This window comes from Heloderma suspectum, chromosome 1 (assembly GCF_057233095.1).
Source record: "Heloderma suspectum isolate Gila_16-S chromosome 1, 16-S_ref, whole genome shotgun sequence".
Taxonomy (NCBI): domain Eukaryota; kingdom Metazoa; phylum Chordata; class Lepidosauria; order Squamata; family Helodermatidae; genus Heloderma; species Heloderma suspectum.
The window spans coordinates 425,301,255-425,319,366 of record NC_139458.1 but is presented as its reverse complement, the minus strand read 5'-3'; the positions used below and the strand labels follow the sequence as shown (position 1 = coordinate 425,319,366).

Genomic DNA, 18,112 nt, shown 5'->3' with positions numbered 1-18,112 from the left:
TCCCGCCGCCCGTTACTGCAGCGGCTGCCGGTTCGTGCGCGCGCGCGCCATGCAGCGGTTTTCTTCTCCCCCCCCGCCGCCGCCGCCGCCGCCGCCGCCGCCCCTCCTCCCCTCCATTCCACTACCAGTCCAGCGGCGGAGGGATCAATCCAAAACCGCGCGACTGCAAATGAAAAGAAGGGAAGCCTGTCTGCCGCCGTGCTGCGGAGGGATCTCTCTAGTTTCTTCTCTTTTAGGGAAGGGAAAAGAAGAAGGACGGACGGGCGCGTGCGCGCGCGCGCGAGTGATGCGGCCCGATTGAATCTCGGGAGCCGTTACTTTAGGGGAGAAGGCGGTGTGCGTGCGCCCGCGAGAGAGGAATTAGTCCGTAAACGGTGTTGGGGGGGGGGTCGCGCCAGGAAAGGGTTGGGGAGTGGCTGGAGCGAGGGGTGCCTCAGCTGAGGTGCGGGGTGGGGCGGGGGAGCCGGGAAGGGACCCGCAAGAAGGGCATGAGCGGGGTAGAGGAAGCTGAGGAGGCAGCTGGCTGACTGGGGGTGGGGAAGTGAGTGCGGGGCTGAGGTGTTGGTGAGTCACCCAGGAAAAGGCAGTGGAAGGGAGACGTTGGAGCTCTGATTGGCCATAAAGCGGGGGGGGGGATGAAGAGCGAGCTCTAAGGACCAGGCGAGGGCTGGGGGGCTGGGGTGGGGTCCTGCCTCATTTTTTGTAGGTGCATATATATACTACGGGGGGGGGCGCCCCTCTGGAAAATAGAGGTGCTGCTCCTGACAGAGACGGCGCGTGAGCCCCCCGGTCTTGGGTGGGGTGTGTGTGAAGGGGCCGGCGTTTGCAGGCGGGGAGGGAGGGGGAATCGGGCCGGTTTGGACAGGGGAGCGGTTTCCTCTGAGCGTGAATATAAGGGGGACTTGTTGGGGGCGGTGGGGAGGGAGGATGCGATTTCTGCCCTCCCTGTCACACGCACGCCTCTGCGTGGCCGTGGGGCAAAATTAGCTCGGGCGCTCGAGCGTCCCTGGGATTTGCGCGTGTGTGCACGCTTGCTGGTGTTGCAGCAGCCTGGAAGAGGGGCGGTGGGTTGTGCGGCTGATGTAGGATTCTGGTGGGGATCCCTCCTTTCTTTCTCCTTCCTCTTCAGCGCGGAGAGGAAGAAGAAAGAAGAGTCACGGTCAGAGGCAGTGTTAGCGGGGTGGGGTGGGGGAATTAAAAAATGAACGTCGACGTCCTCGCGATCGCTCCCTTTTTGGACGAGGTGGATAATGAAACCGCTGTTGTCACCACAGCCCTGACTACTTTTTGAATTTTATTGGGGAGCTAGCCTGGATATATTCTTCCTGAAGTCGTGGAGCATTTCGCGGAGTTGCTACAACGAAATCTTGATTTTTTTGCTCTTTAAAAAAAACATGGAAAACGAGATATTCACGCCTCTTCTGGAGTTCTTCATATCCAGCCCTCTTGTTACATGGGTAAGCATTTATTCGTTGCTCCGTGCCATAGCAGATGTATATAAAATTTCCTGCTGAGTGTAGACACTGAGGTGGAATCAGTGTCATACTGATGATGATTATATTCTAGGTTAAGACATTTGGACTGTTAGCTGGAGGAAATGCAACCAACTTGGAGGAATATGTTGCGCTTGTGGATGGAGTTTTCTTGAATGAAGTCATGCTCCAAATGTAAGTTGTTCTGTTCCTCTGTTCTCTTCCTAAAAAAAATCTTCAGTATACCACTCTTAGTGATAGGTTTAAGAATGTATTTAATTTTGTGACCGTATTTTCAGGTTACCTAGGAACACAAATGCCTTAAGTTCTTCCCATGTTATGAGTGTGTTTTCCGTTTTAAAGCACTGTTGATCCTATATGGTGTTGATTCTCTGAGGAATTTTATATTTAGCTGCATGATTCCAGCAGAAGTAGAGACACAGGAAATACCAGGGAGATATAACAGGGGATTCTGTTCAGTAAAGGGTTAAGCACTGTATCTAGCCTGAGCATAATAATAATCTTGCCCTATTTTATGACATACCCAACACACTTAATATTTGCCACAAAGCTCAATATACATACGTGTTTACTTCCCAGCATATACAATGTATGTTGGGCCTCATGTTCCTGATCTTGATCAACTGTGTCTTAAGACAAAACACAATTGTATATACATCCTGATTCTAGATGCATTCATTTGGAAATTAATCCTGTTGATCCCAACTGAGCTTATTTTCAAATTGACTCTTAAGTACAGCCTTAATATGGTTGTTTTGTGCTGCAATACCCATTGAAACAGCTGAAAACAAAAATATAAAGGCTTTGAGATACACCTATTAAGGAATACAGCTTTTTTGGATCAAGTGGCATGAATTGAAGAGTGATCATTACAAAGGCTAGTCTGTTCTCAGTTTATGTTCATGTGGAAAAACCAATACCTTAACTTATGGGTGGGTAAGAGTTTTAGTTAATTTTATAAAGGTGTACGTTGACTTTTATGAAAGAAGCGCATGCTAATTTTATTTGTTTTTAGTGGTAAGATATTTCAAAACACTAAGTTGTTGAAAAGTAATATTCGCTGTAGTTTCACTGTAATAAGCAAGAAGACACTTTTGGAAGCAATATAGTGGGATAAATATTGGCAAAGGAGGTTCGCCCTTTTTGGAGAGAGAATCTACTATTGGAATGGCTTGGATTTGTAGTCAAGACACTCTTGGTCCCAATTCCTGATAGGGAAGCTTTACATTTATATTTCATTCTGCTTAAGCTCTTGTCCTGTATGCTTGCCGAAGACCCATTGTTCACAGGCCAGTGATCCAACATGTGGGAGTCATCATGCATGAATCAACATCTGTGAAATATATGAGCAGCAACAAGATGTTGTTAAATCCTTCTGGCCTAAGTGCATTCAAAGGCTTCACAAATAAGCATGCCTGCATTTAGAATGAACATGTATACACAAGTTTAGTGTTTGGTTAGAGTTCACTGATACTTGAAGAAACTTCAAGGAATATTACTGCTTGGAAGCTGAAGATTACAGGCAAAACCTTTCACCATTAATGACGTTGTACAACTGTATGATTACTTTCAGTATAGTCAGAAGCATGATAAATTCTCTATAGATGTCAACCCAAAGGGCTTTGCAATGTGCTCAATTTTTTGTGTTAGTACTGACTTAAATTTTTTTATGGATGGTTAGAGATGATGAACCAGAGATGACCCTGTGAAGCGAGAAGCTTGAGATCTTGTCAAAGAAAAGTATTTGCTTTCTCTGAATGTCTGTAGTAAGAACTTGTAGCAATTTGGATATGGGGGTCATTTTTCAGCTGTTGTTTAGTCAAATTATTGCTTTATCAAAGTTGTGATTCCTCTTGGTCATGAGCTCTGCAGGGCTGGTGAGCCACTATGATGATTTCATTCCTGATACTTATGGACTCAGTTGACATCCAGAATGCTTGGTGCATTAATGTTGGTGTTACTTGATTGATAGTCTGGTCTGGATAGGAGGCTGACTGAGGCTCATGATAGAGTAATGTCTAAAAAACTTATCTCGGGTCTCCTCTCTGGATGCAGAGGTGGTATAGGCACTAAAGTAGTAATGGAGACTTGCAGTGGCAGAAAAATTATTTTATGACTTATGCCACATAATCCATTTGGAGACCTGTAGTGTAGTAGTGATAGTGATAAAAATACACTTTTCTGGTACCACTGTCTTAAATCTGATGTTGTACTAGTGGACGTCTGCTAGCACAATGGGAATTTGTCCCTCTCCCCCCATTCCCCACAGCCACTGCTCTGGAGAGCTTATTGGCCCTCCGGAACAGATCTTGAGGGTGTGCAAGGTAGAGGGGGAATTGCCCTCTTCCTGGTTCCACTGGTTGAACAGCTTCTGTCAGTGGAATGACACCGCTGAAGACAACTCATTGTGTCTGTATAATGGCAGCTTCTTGATTTCATTCAATCAGAGCTGTTCTGGGTAACCATGGCCCAGTTTGCTAGATACTTTTCATATAAAAAAGGACATTTACATCTACCTTGATTCAGAAGTCACATTTAGAGTAGAAATGCACCAAATGTTCACTTGCATAGATTTTCATATAAAAATGGTACGTTTACAGAGATGCAAAATGCCTCCTAATCCTCACTTATTCATATCAGTTCACAGCTACTATATTCTCCTTCTCTGCTGCTCCGTTGGCGCGACTTTCTTCTTTCACTATGTGATCCCAGCTAATTAGGGTTCATGCAATGAATATGAGGTCATATTGCTACATAGCCAGTCAAATCTGGTTACATTATGATGTCATAAAGTTCATTTAGAGTGAGGACAAGCTCTGAATGGGTGTCAGGGAGGGAGATGCTCTGCAAGCACTTGCTATCTATGGCTACTCTATTTATTTAAAACATTGTTATACCACCTTTCATCATACCGTGGCAGAGTGCAGCACAGAAAAAAGCCATAAAACCAGCAGATAAAAGTTGGGCAATGAAGGGAGCAATCCTGTCACAACTAGACACTGTCTAGAGGGCCATAGGATTTTTTGATTTCTAGGAATTGAGGTTGAAGCCCTGGCACTCCCCTCCCCCACCCCCTCGTAGCTGGTACGGTTCTTTCCACACTGGCTACTTCCCTACATTCAGAAATAAAGTGAGAGAGGCTGAAAAGGGGGCTGTTCTGGGGGGTGACAGCAGAAGCCTCTTTATGAGGCTTCCTAAGGCCCCCCCATTCCAAAGCCCCCGGCTAGATGCGTGAAATCGCACATGCAGCTGAAAATGTGGGGCGGCTAGAGCACAGAGGCAAGGATCACCCCTGTGCTCCGGCTGCCCTACATTGGATAGGTGTCAGTCTCCGAGTTCGGAGATGACGTCTATCTCCATAGGATTGTGCCATAGATCGGTAAAACCTATTAAAGTGCCCGGATAAAAATGTTTTTGCTTGGCATCTAAATGATAGCGGTATTGGCACCAGGCGAACATCTTTGGGGAGGGCATTCCGTAACTGGGGCACCAGCGGCGAGAAAGCCCTCTTCATTGTAGATGATCTTTGTACCCCTGATGAAAGAGATACATGAAGGGCCTCAGCATAAGATATTAAACAACAGTTTGGTTAATATCGGAATGGGCGTTCTTAATAGCTACTCTTGTGGGCTCCAATATCAATAGGTTTGTCAGTGAACCTGCCAATCATACGCATAGTCTTACTCCACTATCACGCCATGAATTATATTTTTACTTCTATTTGTGAATTTCTCTGAAATTCAGAAACCTTCCAAACTCATAAAAGCCAGTAGAATACATTTCTTGCTTTCCTTCAAGTAGCTTTGTCAGGTTTTGCAAATCAGGATTTGAATATTTCTCCTAAGAGTGCAAACTGTGTATGGTACTGTGTCATTACGGTGCTGTGAAAATCTTCAAGAATCAGCCTCGCAACTGATTTGCTTTTACAAATAAAGCATCAGCTGCAAGACACTTCAGCTATACCCCACTTTTATTATATCCAGCCATCCATGTATGAATGGGTTGGCTTTGCTTAATAGCAAGTTTTAAAGAATCAAATAATAAGTAGTAACAAATCACTAATACTGGAATTCTTATAGAATAGTCTCTTATCATTATTTTATTTAAAATTATTTTTTGACTGACTTTAGGAGAGGAATCTCCCATGGCTTGAGCCTTGAGGAGGCTGGCAGATATGGGGGCAGTAGTGTTGCTGGTGAAGATACGGATTTATATATTTCCAGTTCCTAGTTAAATGCAGCATGATATTGCAGTTAACCTAATAGGTACTGGAGGTGGCCTTAGCTTTTGTTACCAGAAACAGTTTAGTTTAATACTAGACTTACCACACAACTGTAAATAGGTGTTTTTGTATTTGCTTACTTTTCTGAACCAAGCAGCACTGAAAGGTTGAGGCATAGTCTTTTTGCTGTGACTCCATGGGACCCTTATTGAAGAGCATTGTGGCTAATCTCAGTGTGGAAGCACAGCATTAAGTGAACTGGTTATATGTAAGTGTACAGAGAAGTGTTTTTTTGGTCAGAACTAGATGTTATTAACAGGAAATTCAGCATTAAACTCAAACACTCAAACTGCAATCTTATACACGCTTACCTGGGAATAAGGCCCACTGAACTGGATGGGACTTGCTCTCAAGTAGAAATGCAAAGGATTACTCTGAATTACTCCAGCATCTTGCTGCCTTTCCTTATTCAGTGCAAACACCATCTTAATAATGATAAAAGAGACCATAGTGCTTTGGTTAAAAAGGTTCCATCATAGTAACCAATATCTGCCTAGTGTTGGTAACATTCTTCTATACTGCAGAAAACTAATACGCTTCATCTTTTTTTGGGCTGTGATGTATTGAACCATTTTATCCCAGCCTAAAATGGCACGACTTTCTGATACAGCCTCTCCTACCATCTTTGGCATGGATCATCAATGTACCTAATTTCCTTATTTACAGCATTTTAGATTTAGTTAGCATTTTTGTTTTTAGAATAGACTTCTTTCTTGATTGGCAGAGGAGGAATACTTAAAGATAGATATATGGATGGCTAAGTGGTTAGACTGAGTCTTGAAGGTTACAGAGCTGAATCTCAATTAGGGTACAGTCCAAAAAAAACATCAAGACTGCAGTCCTGAACACAGTAGAGAGTAAGCCTATTGAACACTATGGGACTTGAGTAAACAGGGTCTTGAATTGCACCGTGGAGCAGAGCTGTCAAACCTAAGGTTCAGGGTCTTATGTTGTTTAGTATCCCAAATGTGGCCCAAGCCACTGTACCACACTCCACATAAATCATTGAATCATGCAGGGCTAGGAAGCAATGCCCTCAGTAGGGAAAAAGGGCTGACCTACTAATGGCTGCTGTTGCCTACCTCCACATGAATTTCTCCCCAATCCAATTTAAATTAGTAGTGCTTCTATTAGAGAAAGTGGAAATTGCAATTTGCCAGAATTTGCAACCAAGGGGGAAGGGTGTGAATAGAGAGTGGTAATGTCTGGCCTGCGGAGGAGGAGGTTTGGATGAAGGGGATGTTTAGTCTGGCAGGATATGGAGGGCAGCTGTTTGGGAGAGAAAGGTATGGCATGTATGAAAAGGGATTAGATGGGAACAGCTGAAGAGTGCTTGAGCCTTGAGGAGGCTGGCAGATGTGGGGGCAGTAATGTTACTGGTAAAGATATTTTGGTAGGCAAGATGTGGAAGGACCGCACATTTTGAGGAATATCTTTAGAAAGTACCAATTGGTCCTACTACTCCCCCCTTCTACATGAAAGAAATTATTTTGGATTAAAGCCAAAACCAAACTAAAAAAGCTATGGGGGTGTTTGGATGATCATGTATGGAAAAGAAGACATCATGCAAGGCATGGGTTGTAGGATGGCTACGAAGCCACCCCCACTGCATCATGCAACGGGTTTGGGTGACATGCCACCCCACGCTGCATTGCGGGGAATTATGCAAATAGCATTGCACATGAGGAGGCGGGGGGCTTCTTTTCCCTATGCAATCGTCCAAACCCAGTCTATGGGTGTCGCTCCTGGGCATTTTCTGGGTGGGGTGACTGTGCCTCTGATCCATTTGACTTTGATACCTTTTCTCTAGAGCAGCCTTCCTCAGCCTTGTGCCCCTCCAGATTTTGGGGGGCTTCAGCTCCCATCAGCCCCAGCTAGCATGGCCAATGGTTAGGAATGCTGGGAGATGTAGCACACCAGGTTAGGGAAGGCTGCTCTAAAATTCAGACAGCCTTCCACATTTGGATTCCGACTTAGTCTGAGCTCTTGCCTGTCTCTGTAACAGTTTCACAACAGTAAAAGAGGATGTGTAGCAGCTTCTTATGCTTTCCGTCACCCTCTCCTGCCTTTTGTATGGCAAGGTAACAGTCCTCCTGCTCCAAAAGGCAGGAGGAAAGTATGGGTAACAAGACTGGGGCCTGGGCAGAGTAGGAGGAAGCCTCAGCTGCATTCTCTTTTGCTTCTGTGAAAGTATTGATAAGATGGGATCTCTGAGTTGAGACCTAGCAATTCTATTAGGAATTAGGGAAGCCAAAGGCTATACTTCTGGGCCACCTTTACTGGGAAGAAAGGTCCCTTGAAATAATTAAACTTGCTTCTGAATAAAGCTGCCATATGGAACATATCCTACCTAACTCTTCTATATTGCTGAAACTGCTGTGCTTTTAATCATACTAGCCAATGCTTGAGGGAGACTGTGACAAACTGAAATAATGATGCAATAGCTTATTTGTTGTGCTGAGGGACTGAAGAGACATTGGATCTTTTACAACAGAGATCTTTCTCAAGTTCTTATTGATTTGAATATAATAGATGTTAACAAACACTCCAGAGCATCTGTTCAAAATTTCCTTCCTTTAGTTGTTCATTCTGTAAAGCTTCTGTTCAGTCAAACATTCCAGTAGTGCTAGCTGTTTACATTTTCTTTTGTGGGTCACTGTTAGGGCAACTTTAGATATTCCAGCTCCCATAACTAGGTCAGTTTTATTGAAGGCTCTTCTTAAGTCAGGCAATGCCTTCATGAATGTTTAATATGTCCTGTGGTTTAAGAAGTTCATTAGTGTTTAAAGGTACTATATTTTTCCTTGCTGGCTCTAGATTCTGAGTGAAATTAGCCAAAATATGAAGAAATTCAGAGGCATTTGGAAATTACTTCTATCATCAACAGACTAAAGCCCAAACTAGTTATGGTGGAAGAGTTGCCACAAACATGGAGTGAGAGGGGTGAGGAGTCCAGTATTAACAGCAAAAGTTGCGTGCAGGTTAGAAGTGCTTAAACCTTTCCATATCCACCTCTTATCTCCTCACAGCTCATCTCCGCAAGCACTTTTTACTCAGCAGAGATCACCTCTAGTATCAGAGCTCAGCTGATGGGAAAAGCTATAGGTAGGGGGAAGATTCTGGACGCCTTTCCCACATGCCCATTTTGCTATTTAAATAATGCTCCCAATCTGCTTTTCCTTAAAAATCAGAGCAGTTTTGTGTTTAAACAAATGACACTGCTGGTGTGACATTTTCTTTCACCCTAACATTAATGGAGGAATATAGTTGACACTGAAAATTGACTGGTAGTGATGTTTGCACTTCCGGTTTCTGAGTAAAAGATGAATAATTTGTACTGGTTTAACTCTTGAATCCAAGTTTCTGATTTTTCTTTGTCAACTAGGATCTAGGCAGCAATATTTTAAATCGTCAAGGTCTCTGTACACAGAAAATTATTTTATGTGATTATATTTTAATGTATACTCAGCTGCATGTAAGGCTGTAATGCAAAAATGCATTTTAAAAAACTGACTATTCATGTTCTCTGAAAATTTTGTAAGTGGACTTATTGTGGGTACTTGGCAGTGATTTCTTCCTGGGATGGCTGATAGAACACACATTTGTTATTGCTTTAACATACTAAATAATGCAAGTTTGTATATTATAGAAAGGCACACATGTAATAGTCAAACTGAAATGGAACAATAGCGAAGCTGTTCTTGCAGTTTGTATTGCTCTGAAGAGGCAGCTGTTTCAATTAATGTAAAAATGTTTCCTGGAGTTAAATTTCTGGCTTGTATTTCAGAGACTATTACCCCTGTTTTTCCTTACCCTTTTTGTTATCAGTAATTCTAAAACCATGCTTATTTCTTTTGCCAGTAAATGATCATCAGACTATTGTGGCATCCAAGGTTTTATGTCCTCCTTTGTCATCTGTTTTTAATTTTTTTAAATATGTAATCCCATTTAATTACGTATTTTTTCCTCCCACTTTTATTCTGTTGATATTTAATGGATAGTCCTTGATAGTATAGCCAGAGTTAATATATTTGGTGTAGGCCATAGATACCATGTTGATACTCAAGAACAAGAAGTATTTTATAAGAAATATAAGAACAAGAAGTTCTGTCTTTCATAGGACCAGTTATTGTTTCTATGACAGTGACCACTATCTCCTCTTACCCTAATTTATTTCTTTATCAAATCTATATACTAACTAAACTGCAGATGTCTTTGGGGCAGTTTGCAATTATAAAAACAACAACAACTAAAACAAATACAACAAAAACAATATTAAATTATTAAAACACAAATATTAAAGAGCCAGCAATACCAGAGCAAGAGATTAAAGACTAAAATGCATGTTGGAAGAGGGAAGTCTTAAACTGGCACCTAAAAGTATACAGTTAAGGTGCCAGGCAGTTCTCCCTGGCATTCCACAGATGGTGAGCCACTACTGAGAAGACTCTTTCCCTGGTAGCCTCCCACTGCACCATTGTGGGCGGTAGCCAGAGAAGGGCCTCTGAACATGATCTAAGCAGTCAGGCAGCGACATATGGGAGGAGGTGCTCTTTCTGGTAGACTAAATGTATAATAGGCATAAACAACATAACCTCTTATGGACAGTGTCCCCTTCATCAGATACATGAAGAACTGGACAGTGTCCACGGAAGCTTATGCCAGAATAAATTTGTTAGTCTTTTAGGTGCCGCAAGACTCTTTGCTTTTTGCTGCAACAGACTAATGCTCCCATTTGGACTACTCTAACTCACTCTATGCGGGTCTGCCTTGAAAACTGTTTGGAAACTTCAGCTAGTCCAGAATGCTAAGGCCAGTCTGTTGACTAGGGCTGGTTACAGGGAGCATGTGACTCCCTTGTTATGACAGCTTCACTGGCTACCGGTCTGTTTTGGGGCACATATCAAAGTGCTGGTTATGACCTGTAAAGGTCTGTACAGCTTGGAATGGACTACATGGAAGATTGCCTTCTTCCATACAAGCCTGCCTTGGTTTTAAGATCTGCAGGGGAGGTCCTTCTCTTGATACAGCAGGATTCAGAGGCGCACGTTTGGTGGCAATGCGAGAGGGGGTGGCTGCTCCCAATTATGGAACTCACTGCCGAGGGAGGCTTGGGTGGCTCCCTCTCTGCTGTCCTCCTGCTAACAGGCAAAGGTGTTTTTATGCAAGTAGGTCTTTGGCAGGTAAGCTAGTCTGTTGGGCTGGGTGCTGTTTTTATTCCATAAGTTTTGTGTGTTTTATCTGTTTTTAATGTATTTATTATTGTTTTGACCCAAACTTTATCTTTTTTTAAAAGTTCCTATGATTGTTAGGGAGCAATCCTATGGCCGCTAGACAGCGGCTAGACAGCCATAGGATATGTTGTTTTCCAGGAACCGACCTCTGAGCCTGTGCTCTGAGGTCGGTTCCCAGAGAACCGACCTCCTCCCACTTCTGCCCTGCCTCGGAGGCAGCGCGGAACAGCCCTGGCTTCCGCGCTCTCAAGAGGAGTGCGGAGCAGCCGGAAAGGGGTGTGGCTGGGGGTGTTCCAGGGCGGGGAGAGCGTAACTGCCTGTACAACACATCCTATGTGTCGTACAGCAGCCTCCTTCCCCGTTCTGTGCTCCCGCAGCTAGACAGCCGCAGTTGGCTGTCTAGCCGAAAAAGCAGGGCAGGAGGAGCGCAGAAGGAACGATCCCCTCCGTGCTTCTCCTGCCCTGCTTTGGATAGGCAGTCGCCTCTGAGTTCGGAGGTTGCCGCCTATCTAGATAGGATTGCTCCTTTAGTCACCTTGAGCACCATTTTCTTGGTGGAAAGACCAGGTACAAATCAAATAAATAAATAACACAGTTACTTCTCTGGATATAATAGGCATGGATACATGAAACTTTTCTTAGAAATCTTATGTTGTCTTTCAGCAGATACAGCCCCCATGTGGTGGTCAAGATCACTGTACACTAATCCCCCCCCTCACTCCTGTTGAGGAATTGTGGGCAGCGTGAGTTTGAGTGAAGACATCCTCATGCCACATCATACCGCTTTTTTTCTTTTGCTTTCTGTATTATGATTTAATGCTGAGAGACAAAACCAGGATCACTGGAAGCATCTGTGCAGATGCACCCTTAATAGTACATAATGTTATTTAGTAAAAGAAAATGTTGATAGTCACTTAAATTCAAGAGAACCATTCTTACTGCCTTTCATTTATTGGTTCTCTCCCCCCTGCCATGGGAAGGGAATGTCCTTTTAAATTATTTTTTCCTGTTAAAATGCCTGTGCAGTATAAGCTGCACTATTAAAAAACCCTTGCTAGTTTCATTTTGTTTTTCAAATTGTTTAAAGGAATGGTTTTCTTATGCGTGTTTAATGGAGGAATACTTTTCAAGCCGAGCTTTGTAGTGAGAGGTAGCTTGTATCATGAATAGTTCCGTAAGAGAAGATGATGGTGTTGCCCGTTCGAGCATAGGTGTGAATGACAAACTTGGTACATGTCCCTAACTCATCAGTGTGAACATGTGCCAAAGCTCTGTATTGGCTCACAGATTTCTTTCAGTATTAACAGTTAGTGAAGTATGACACTGTGTTTGCTTTCAACTTTGGCATCTTGATCAGAGGATCATTCATGCTTACCTGCATGGACAAACATAGTATTGGAATGAATTTTGAACAAAATATATTATCAGCTTTCATAAAGCTTTGCCATGTCACCAGTTCCTCTAATCTGCATTTCATAAGAGTTGGTCCAGTTTAGATACTCACAATATTTGTGGCTTTCGAGTACAAGAACACTGTTTTGTTTCCGTTCATATTTTGTTTATTTTTTGCATTTTATCATGGCAGAATAATTTATTTCTAAGTTTCTAAGCCCACAACCCTGAAGCATCTTTCAACTTCAAATATTTATCTATACATTGATCTGTTTATCCCTTTGTTCCTGAATGTAACAGGTCCATAGTATGTTTTATATGGAATGATACAGAGCTATACTGTACTTCTCTTTCTTTAAAAAATAAATTGACAACCCTACCAATATTTTTCACTTTTGTGGTTACTTTGTCATATATAGAGCCAGTGAAAATACTCAAACTGCTCATTGTTCAGGCAGTAAGACAAGACTGCGTGACTTGTGGAGGCTCCAGAACATCAGAGCCTTCATATATCCCACCTGCCACAGCTTACAGTTTGCAGCCTACAACTGTTTGTTTAATAAGAACATAAGAAGAGCCACTCTGGATCAGGCCAAGGGTCCATCTAGTCCAGCATTCTGTTCACGCAGTGGCTAACCAGCTGTCGACTGGGAACCCATAAGCAAGACATGAGTGCAACAGCATCCTCCTGCCCATGTTCCCCAGCAACTGGTGTACATAGGCATACTGCCTCTGGTACTGGAGGTAGCACGTAGCCATGTTTGTATGTTGGGTCTAGCAGAAGTGTGACCGCTAGAGCAAACTGTTTTATTATTTGGTACATATAGGTTGTATTTATACAGTAGTATGAATATACCATAAAAAATAAAAATTCAGTACGGAAAAGTAGTAGGCTTTGTCATTAAGTACATTCAATGAACAGATGGCAGGAGAAGACACAACTGGTTTGCAGTCTGTTTAGACTCAGAAATCAGATAGCTTAATGGCTTCATATTTATTTGTGATAGATTTTGCTGAATGAAAAAGATACCTAATCCCTGATTATGGGATGGCTGAATTCTGTATCTCATAGCACTGATAGCTTTTGAGAAATAACAGACTCTTCTCCTTTTCCTATGCTTTTTAAACTAATGTATTATCTTTGTGGGTGTTCTTGTCTGTTTGCTCCCCAATTGAAATTAATGTAACTTGTCATATGTAGGTTGCTCTTAAATGTAAAATTGCTTAAGGCTAAGTTTTACTACTGGGCTGCCTATTGACTTCTAAACAAATGTGTCCTACTTTGCTAGGTTATTTGCCAGTGAAGCATTTTCATTTTCTACCTTACAAAAGAAGCTATTCAGATATAAAGATTCATTGCTGTAGATTTTATGTATAGTGTGACTACTGAGATTGCCACTGGGAATTTCTATCTGCTTCGTACACAGAATTCTTTTTTGGTAATTCAAAATAATATAGGGAAAGGGGCTTATTCTAATACTGAAAATATTTCAGAAGCAATGATTTTGCTCTTCAATTTTGAGACTACTTTTTAGACCTTGCGCACATTCCCTGGACATAGGAAAGTGGGGAAAAATTCTTGGTCCCATTTTTGCGCAAAAACAGGACCAGGAAAATTTTTAAAAAGAGATCTGATCCCCCTTTATGATGGTAGTGACTTGTCAGTTAATAGTAAAGAATTGGAAAGAGTCTACAGATCTATTAATTGTGTGTTATAAACTACCTTTGGAATATTGTGTTGGCTGAAAAACTAAACAGATAAGGGCACAAAGACAACAAAAAGAATCTGACACCTTCCATACAATCTGGTATAAATTCATAGACTTTATCAATGAGGTTCCCAGAGAAAACCATCATGGACAATATGTAGAGATGCATTTCAGTAATTACAACTGAATCTTAAACCCCTGAAGAACTCCTGTGGATAAATATAAGGTTATTAATACACTGAAACTCCTGTGATCCCAGTTGACTGTAATTGAATTTCCTATGTAATGTTTGTATTTTGTTAGAATATTTTTATGTGCTTACTGATTACATTGAAAATATGTAATTATAACTCAATTAAAACAATTTTTTAAAAGGGATCTGACCCCAATTGTGATCAGAGGTGGGAAGGGGGGATTGGCAGGGTTGAAGGGGGTGGGTGACAGCCACTCCAAGGTGCTGTTTGGGCACTGTTAGAGGAGCTGTCACCCATTCCCTCCAAGGTGCTATTTGGGCACTGTTAGAGGGGCTGTCACGGGCAGGGGGGGGGAGGGCATGGGCAGTGGCTTGGCCATGATTGTGAATAGTGATTGCAGCCTCGCTGGGCAAGAGCGGCAGGGGTTTCTGCCGCTCTTGCCAAGCGGCTTGCTGCCCGATGCCCTTTACCTACGATGGGTTGGCATGTCTGGGTTTTCACAACACACCAACCCACCATGGATAAAACAACCCCTACTGTGGACTGTGTATTCTCAGGATGGGAAAAACAACCCACCCTGATAAGAAAGGTCTGGGTTCAGACAACACTAACCAAGGATGACTTGTTCCAGAAAACAAGCCATCGTTGGTTGGCGTGTCATGTGAACCCAGTCAAAATCTGGCATGGGTAAATTTTGCACCAGTTAGGAGGGAAACATTCTGTTTAGATGCAAATCACGTATGCCATTATCAATGGAAGATTAAGTAATGTCATGCCAATTATGTTCTTCAGTTTGCCATATTGATATGAGTGTCATAGAATTTATTTATTCGAAGTCTTTTTATACTGCTCCTCAGCCAAAAAAGCTTCCAGAGCTTCATATATATAATCAGTTAAATAAGACATTCCCTGCCTGTAGGCTAATAATCCAAGAAAGACATGATACACAAGGAAAAAGGAATGAAGAGGGGAGAGGGGGAAAATTCTTTTAGCAGGGCTGGTGGAATAGCCCTGGTCTCTTACTCCTGTCCCTCAGTTCAGTCTGCTGAAATGGCTGCTGGTGGTGATAGTTGTATATTCACTCCTTAAGAAATCTTTGAACTTGAGAGACTTTAACTGCTATCGTCCAGTTGCTAATATCCCCCTCGTAGCCAAGATTTTAGAGTGTGTGGCAGTGGCTCAACTTCAAACGCTTTCTAGCCAGCTTCAGACCTGGGTTTGGTGCTGAAACAGCCTTGGTAGCCCTGACAGGTAACCTTTGTTGGGAGAGAGATAGTGGCGTGCATTCTGTTGATTCTCAATCTCTCAGCAGCTTTTGATACTATCGACCATGGTATCTTACTGGGTCATCTCTGCAGACTAGGTGCTTGGGCCACAGTGATACTGTGGTACTCCCCATACAACTGGGTCAGTTTCAGAAGGTGTAATTCGGGGGGGGCTCAACATCATGGCATTTGACCCCCTGTGGGGTCTCACAAGGTTTCATTTTAATGCCCCATATTGTTTAATATCTATATCAGGAGTGCACAACCTGTGCTCCCCAGGGCCTTTACTGCACCCCCCCACACACACACAGTGCCTTTTTGCCCCTCATTGCCACCACTGATTGCTAGTCTTCTCTCCATCCCTCCCCTAGCAATCCTGATACAGATTGCTTTTTCCTTTCTCATAGCAGCAATGAGGAAAGAGTGATCTGTATCAGAATCATTAGGATTGGGTGGAGAGAAGGCTCTCTACTCCCTTCCCCAGCTACTGTCATACAGATCACTCTTTCCCCATTGTATCATGATCACTGGTGTGTGTGCATGTGCACGCATGTGCACCCTTTTTTCAAGGGTGTAACTTGCTGTCAGAAAGAGGCCCCAGTTATTTATTCTTACTTATTTATTAGCAGCATTGCCACTGCATTGTGTACCAGCTGCAGCTTTGTGGACAGAGGATCCCTGGTTGAGTCCCTGGCACTGCTAGCTAAAAAACCTTGGGGTAGAGGAGCTCAAAAGGGCCTCTGCCTGAGACTCTGGAGAGTTTCTGCCAGTCAGAGTAGTAGACAATACTGGGCTAGATAGGCCAATATGAGGCACCTTCATACATTAAAAAAGAGAGCGCTTTTCTACGTGCAACATATCCAGCTAAGAATTGCCTTGCTCACTTGCAGATCCAGCATTCTTTGTCCAATAGAGGTCAGCCAAATAGTTAATAAGCGTAATGATGATAGCCATGCCCTGTTGCATGTCCCCAGCATCTGTTAGTCAGAGATATACTGCCTCTGAAATGGAAGTGCCATTTAGCTGTCATAGCTAGGAGCCACAGAGAGATGAGTTATTCCTGAGTTTTATCAAATAGTAACTAGTGTGCAATGATGAATCCCAGGTATGCTTATTTCTTTTTGTTTTGTCTTGATTCTGTTGCCATCTATTTGTATGCTCCCCAGGTTCGCGGGTGTGTGTGCATGTAATAAAAATAGTATGATTTTATAAGCCTCTCTTGAATTCCATGCCCTTTTATTATTTCTATTTAACTAAAAATCGGCAACCTTTCTAAGCTTTCTTGTAGGGAAGTTGCTCAGAGTTCCTGATTTTGTAGTTACTTTTTTCTGAATTGCTTTCAACTCTGACATCTTTAAGATGGAAAACCCAGAACTTTACTTGTTATTCTCAGTGCAGCTGTACGATATATGTATATAGTGTGTTACAATAACTTGCTGTTTTATTTTCCATCCAATAATTCCTAACATTGCATCTGTCTTTCATTTCCTGGGAAGTCGCCTCCCCTCAGTGTGTGTAATTTATTTTTGTCCCAGTGTGCATCACTATACACTTATTTACAAGGAATCTCACCTGGCATTCTGTCATCCAATTACTCCAGTGGGAGCGATTCTATTGTAGCTGACAATTTCAAGTTTAGCTTAATTTACATCTTAGAGTACATGTAAAGACATGTCAGAGCTAAATTTAAAATAAGTTTTAAAATTTAACTTTAATTAGTTTAGGGCGCAATCCTATGGCTGCTAGAAATCCATAGGATTTTTCAGTTTATGGGAACCGACCTCAAAGCCAGCGCTCTGAGGTTGATTCCCAGAAAACTGCCTCCTCACCTCCTCATAAGAGGCATGGTTCGTCCCTGGCTCCGCACTTATAAGAGTAGTGTGGAGCGGGGGGAAAGAGGGTGTTCCTGGGGGTGGGGTGGAGAGGGGACAACTGAAGTGTTAATGATGCTTCTGATGCACTGTCCGGCCTCCCCCCGCCACTCCAACCCACTCTGGATAGACAGCTGAAATCAGCCATCTAGCCGCTAATGCAGGGTGGCTGGAGTGCGGAGGAGAAGATCACCTCCACGCTCCACCTGCCCTGCATTGGATAGTTGGTTGCCTCTGAGTTCGGAGGCAGCCAACTATCCCCATTGGATTGCACCCTTAGAAGTTAAAGCTTTAGGCTGCAAGTCAGAGCATACTTGTTTAGAAGTATGTTCCACTAAAATCACTGAGACTTTGTTCTGAGCAAACATGAGTAGGTTCTGCTGTTAACCTTTTAAAATTTACCTAAAAATTATAAAGAAGAACTAGATCTCTAGTTAGTTTTAAATCTAGCTGTAACTACAAAAACATTTAAAATGTTTCCTTTGGAGTTAAGCCAAACACACTTACTCATGAGGAAACCAACTGTACTCAATGGATTTGCAGCCTGATCTTATGCATGATTACACAGAGGTACGCTTACAGAACTAAGTGCAATCCTATGCATATTGACTCAGAAGTAAGTCCTGTTGAATTCAGTGGGACTCGCTTCCAAGTAAGTGCGTATACGACTGC

General features: G+C 42.7%; 1 protein-coding gene across 6 annotated transcripts in view; it reads left to right on the top strand.

The window, feature by feature from the left end:
- The first annotated feature begins 226 nt into the window (after positions 1 to 226).
- Positions 227 to 18,112, top strand: part of CCDC88A (coiled-coil and HOOK domain protein 88A) — a 130,290-nt gene continuing 112,404 nt past the window's right edge. For 5 of the 6 annotated variants that reach the window (XM_084829275.1, XM_084829274.1, XM_084829272.1 and 2 more), the window contains exons 1-2: positions 828 to 1,457; positions 1,567 to 1,667. In XM_084829275.1, the coding sequence (XP_084685401.1) occupies positions 1,395 to 1,457; positions 1,567 to 1,667 (164 nt within the window). In that variant the 5' untranslated portion in view covers positions 828 to 1,394. Of the gene's footprint in view, positions 337 to 827; positions 1,458 to 1,566; positions 1,668 to 18,112 lie in introns of those variants that run through there. The other variant, XM_084829271.1, reaches the window with a different exon arrangement.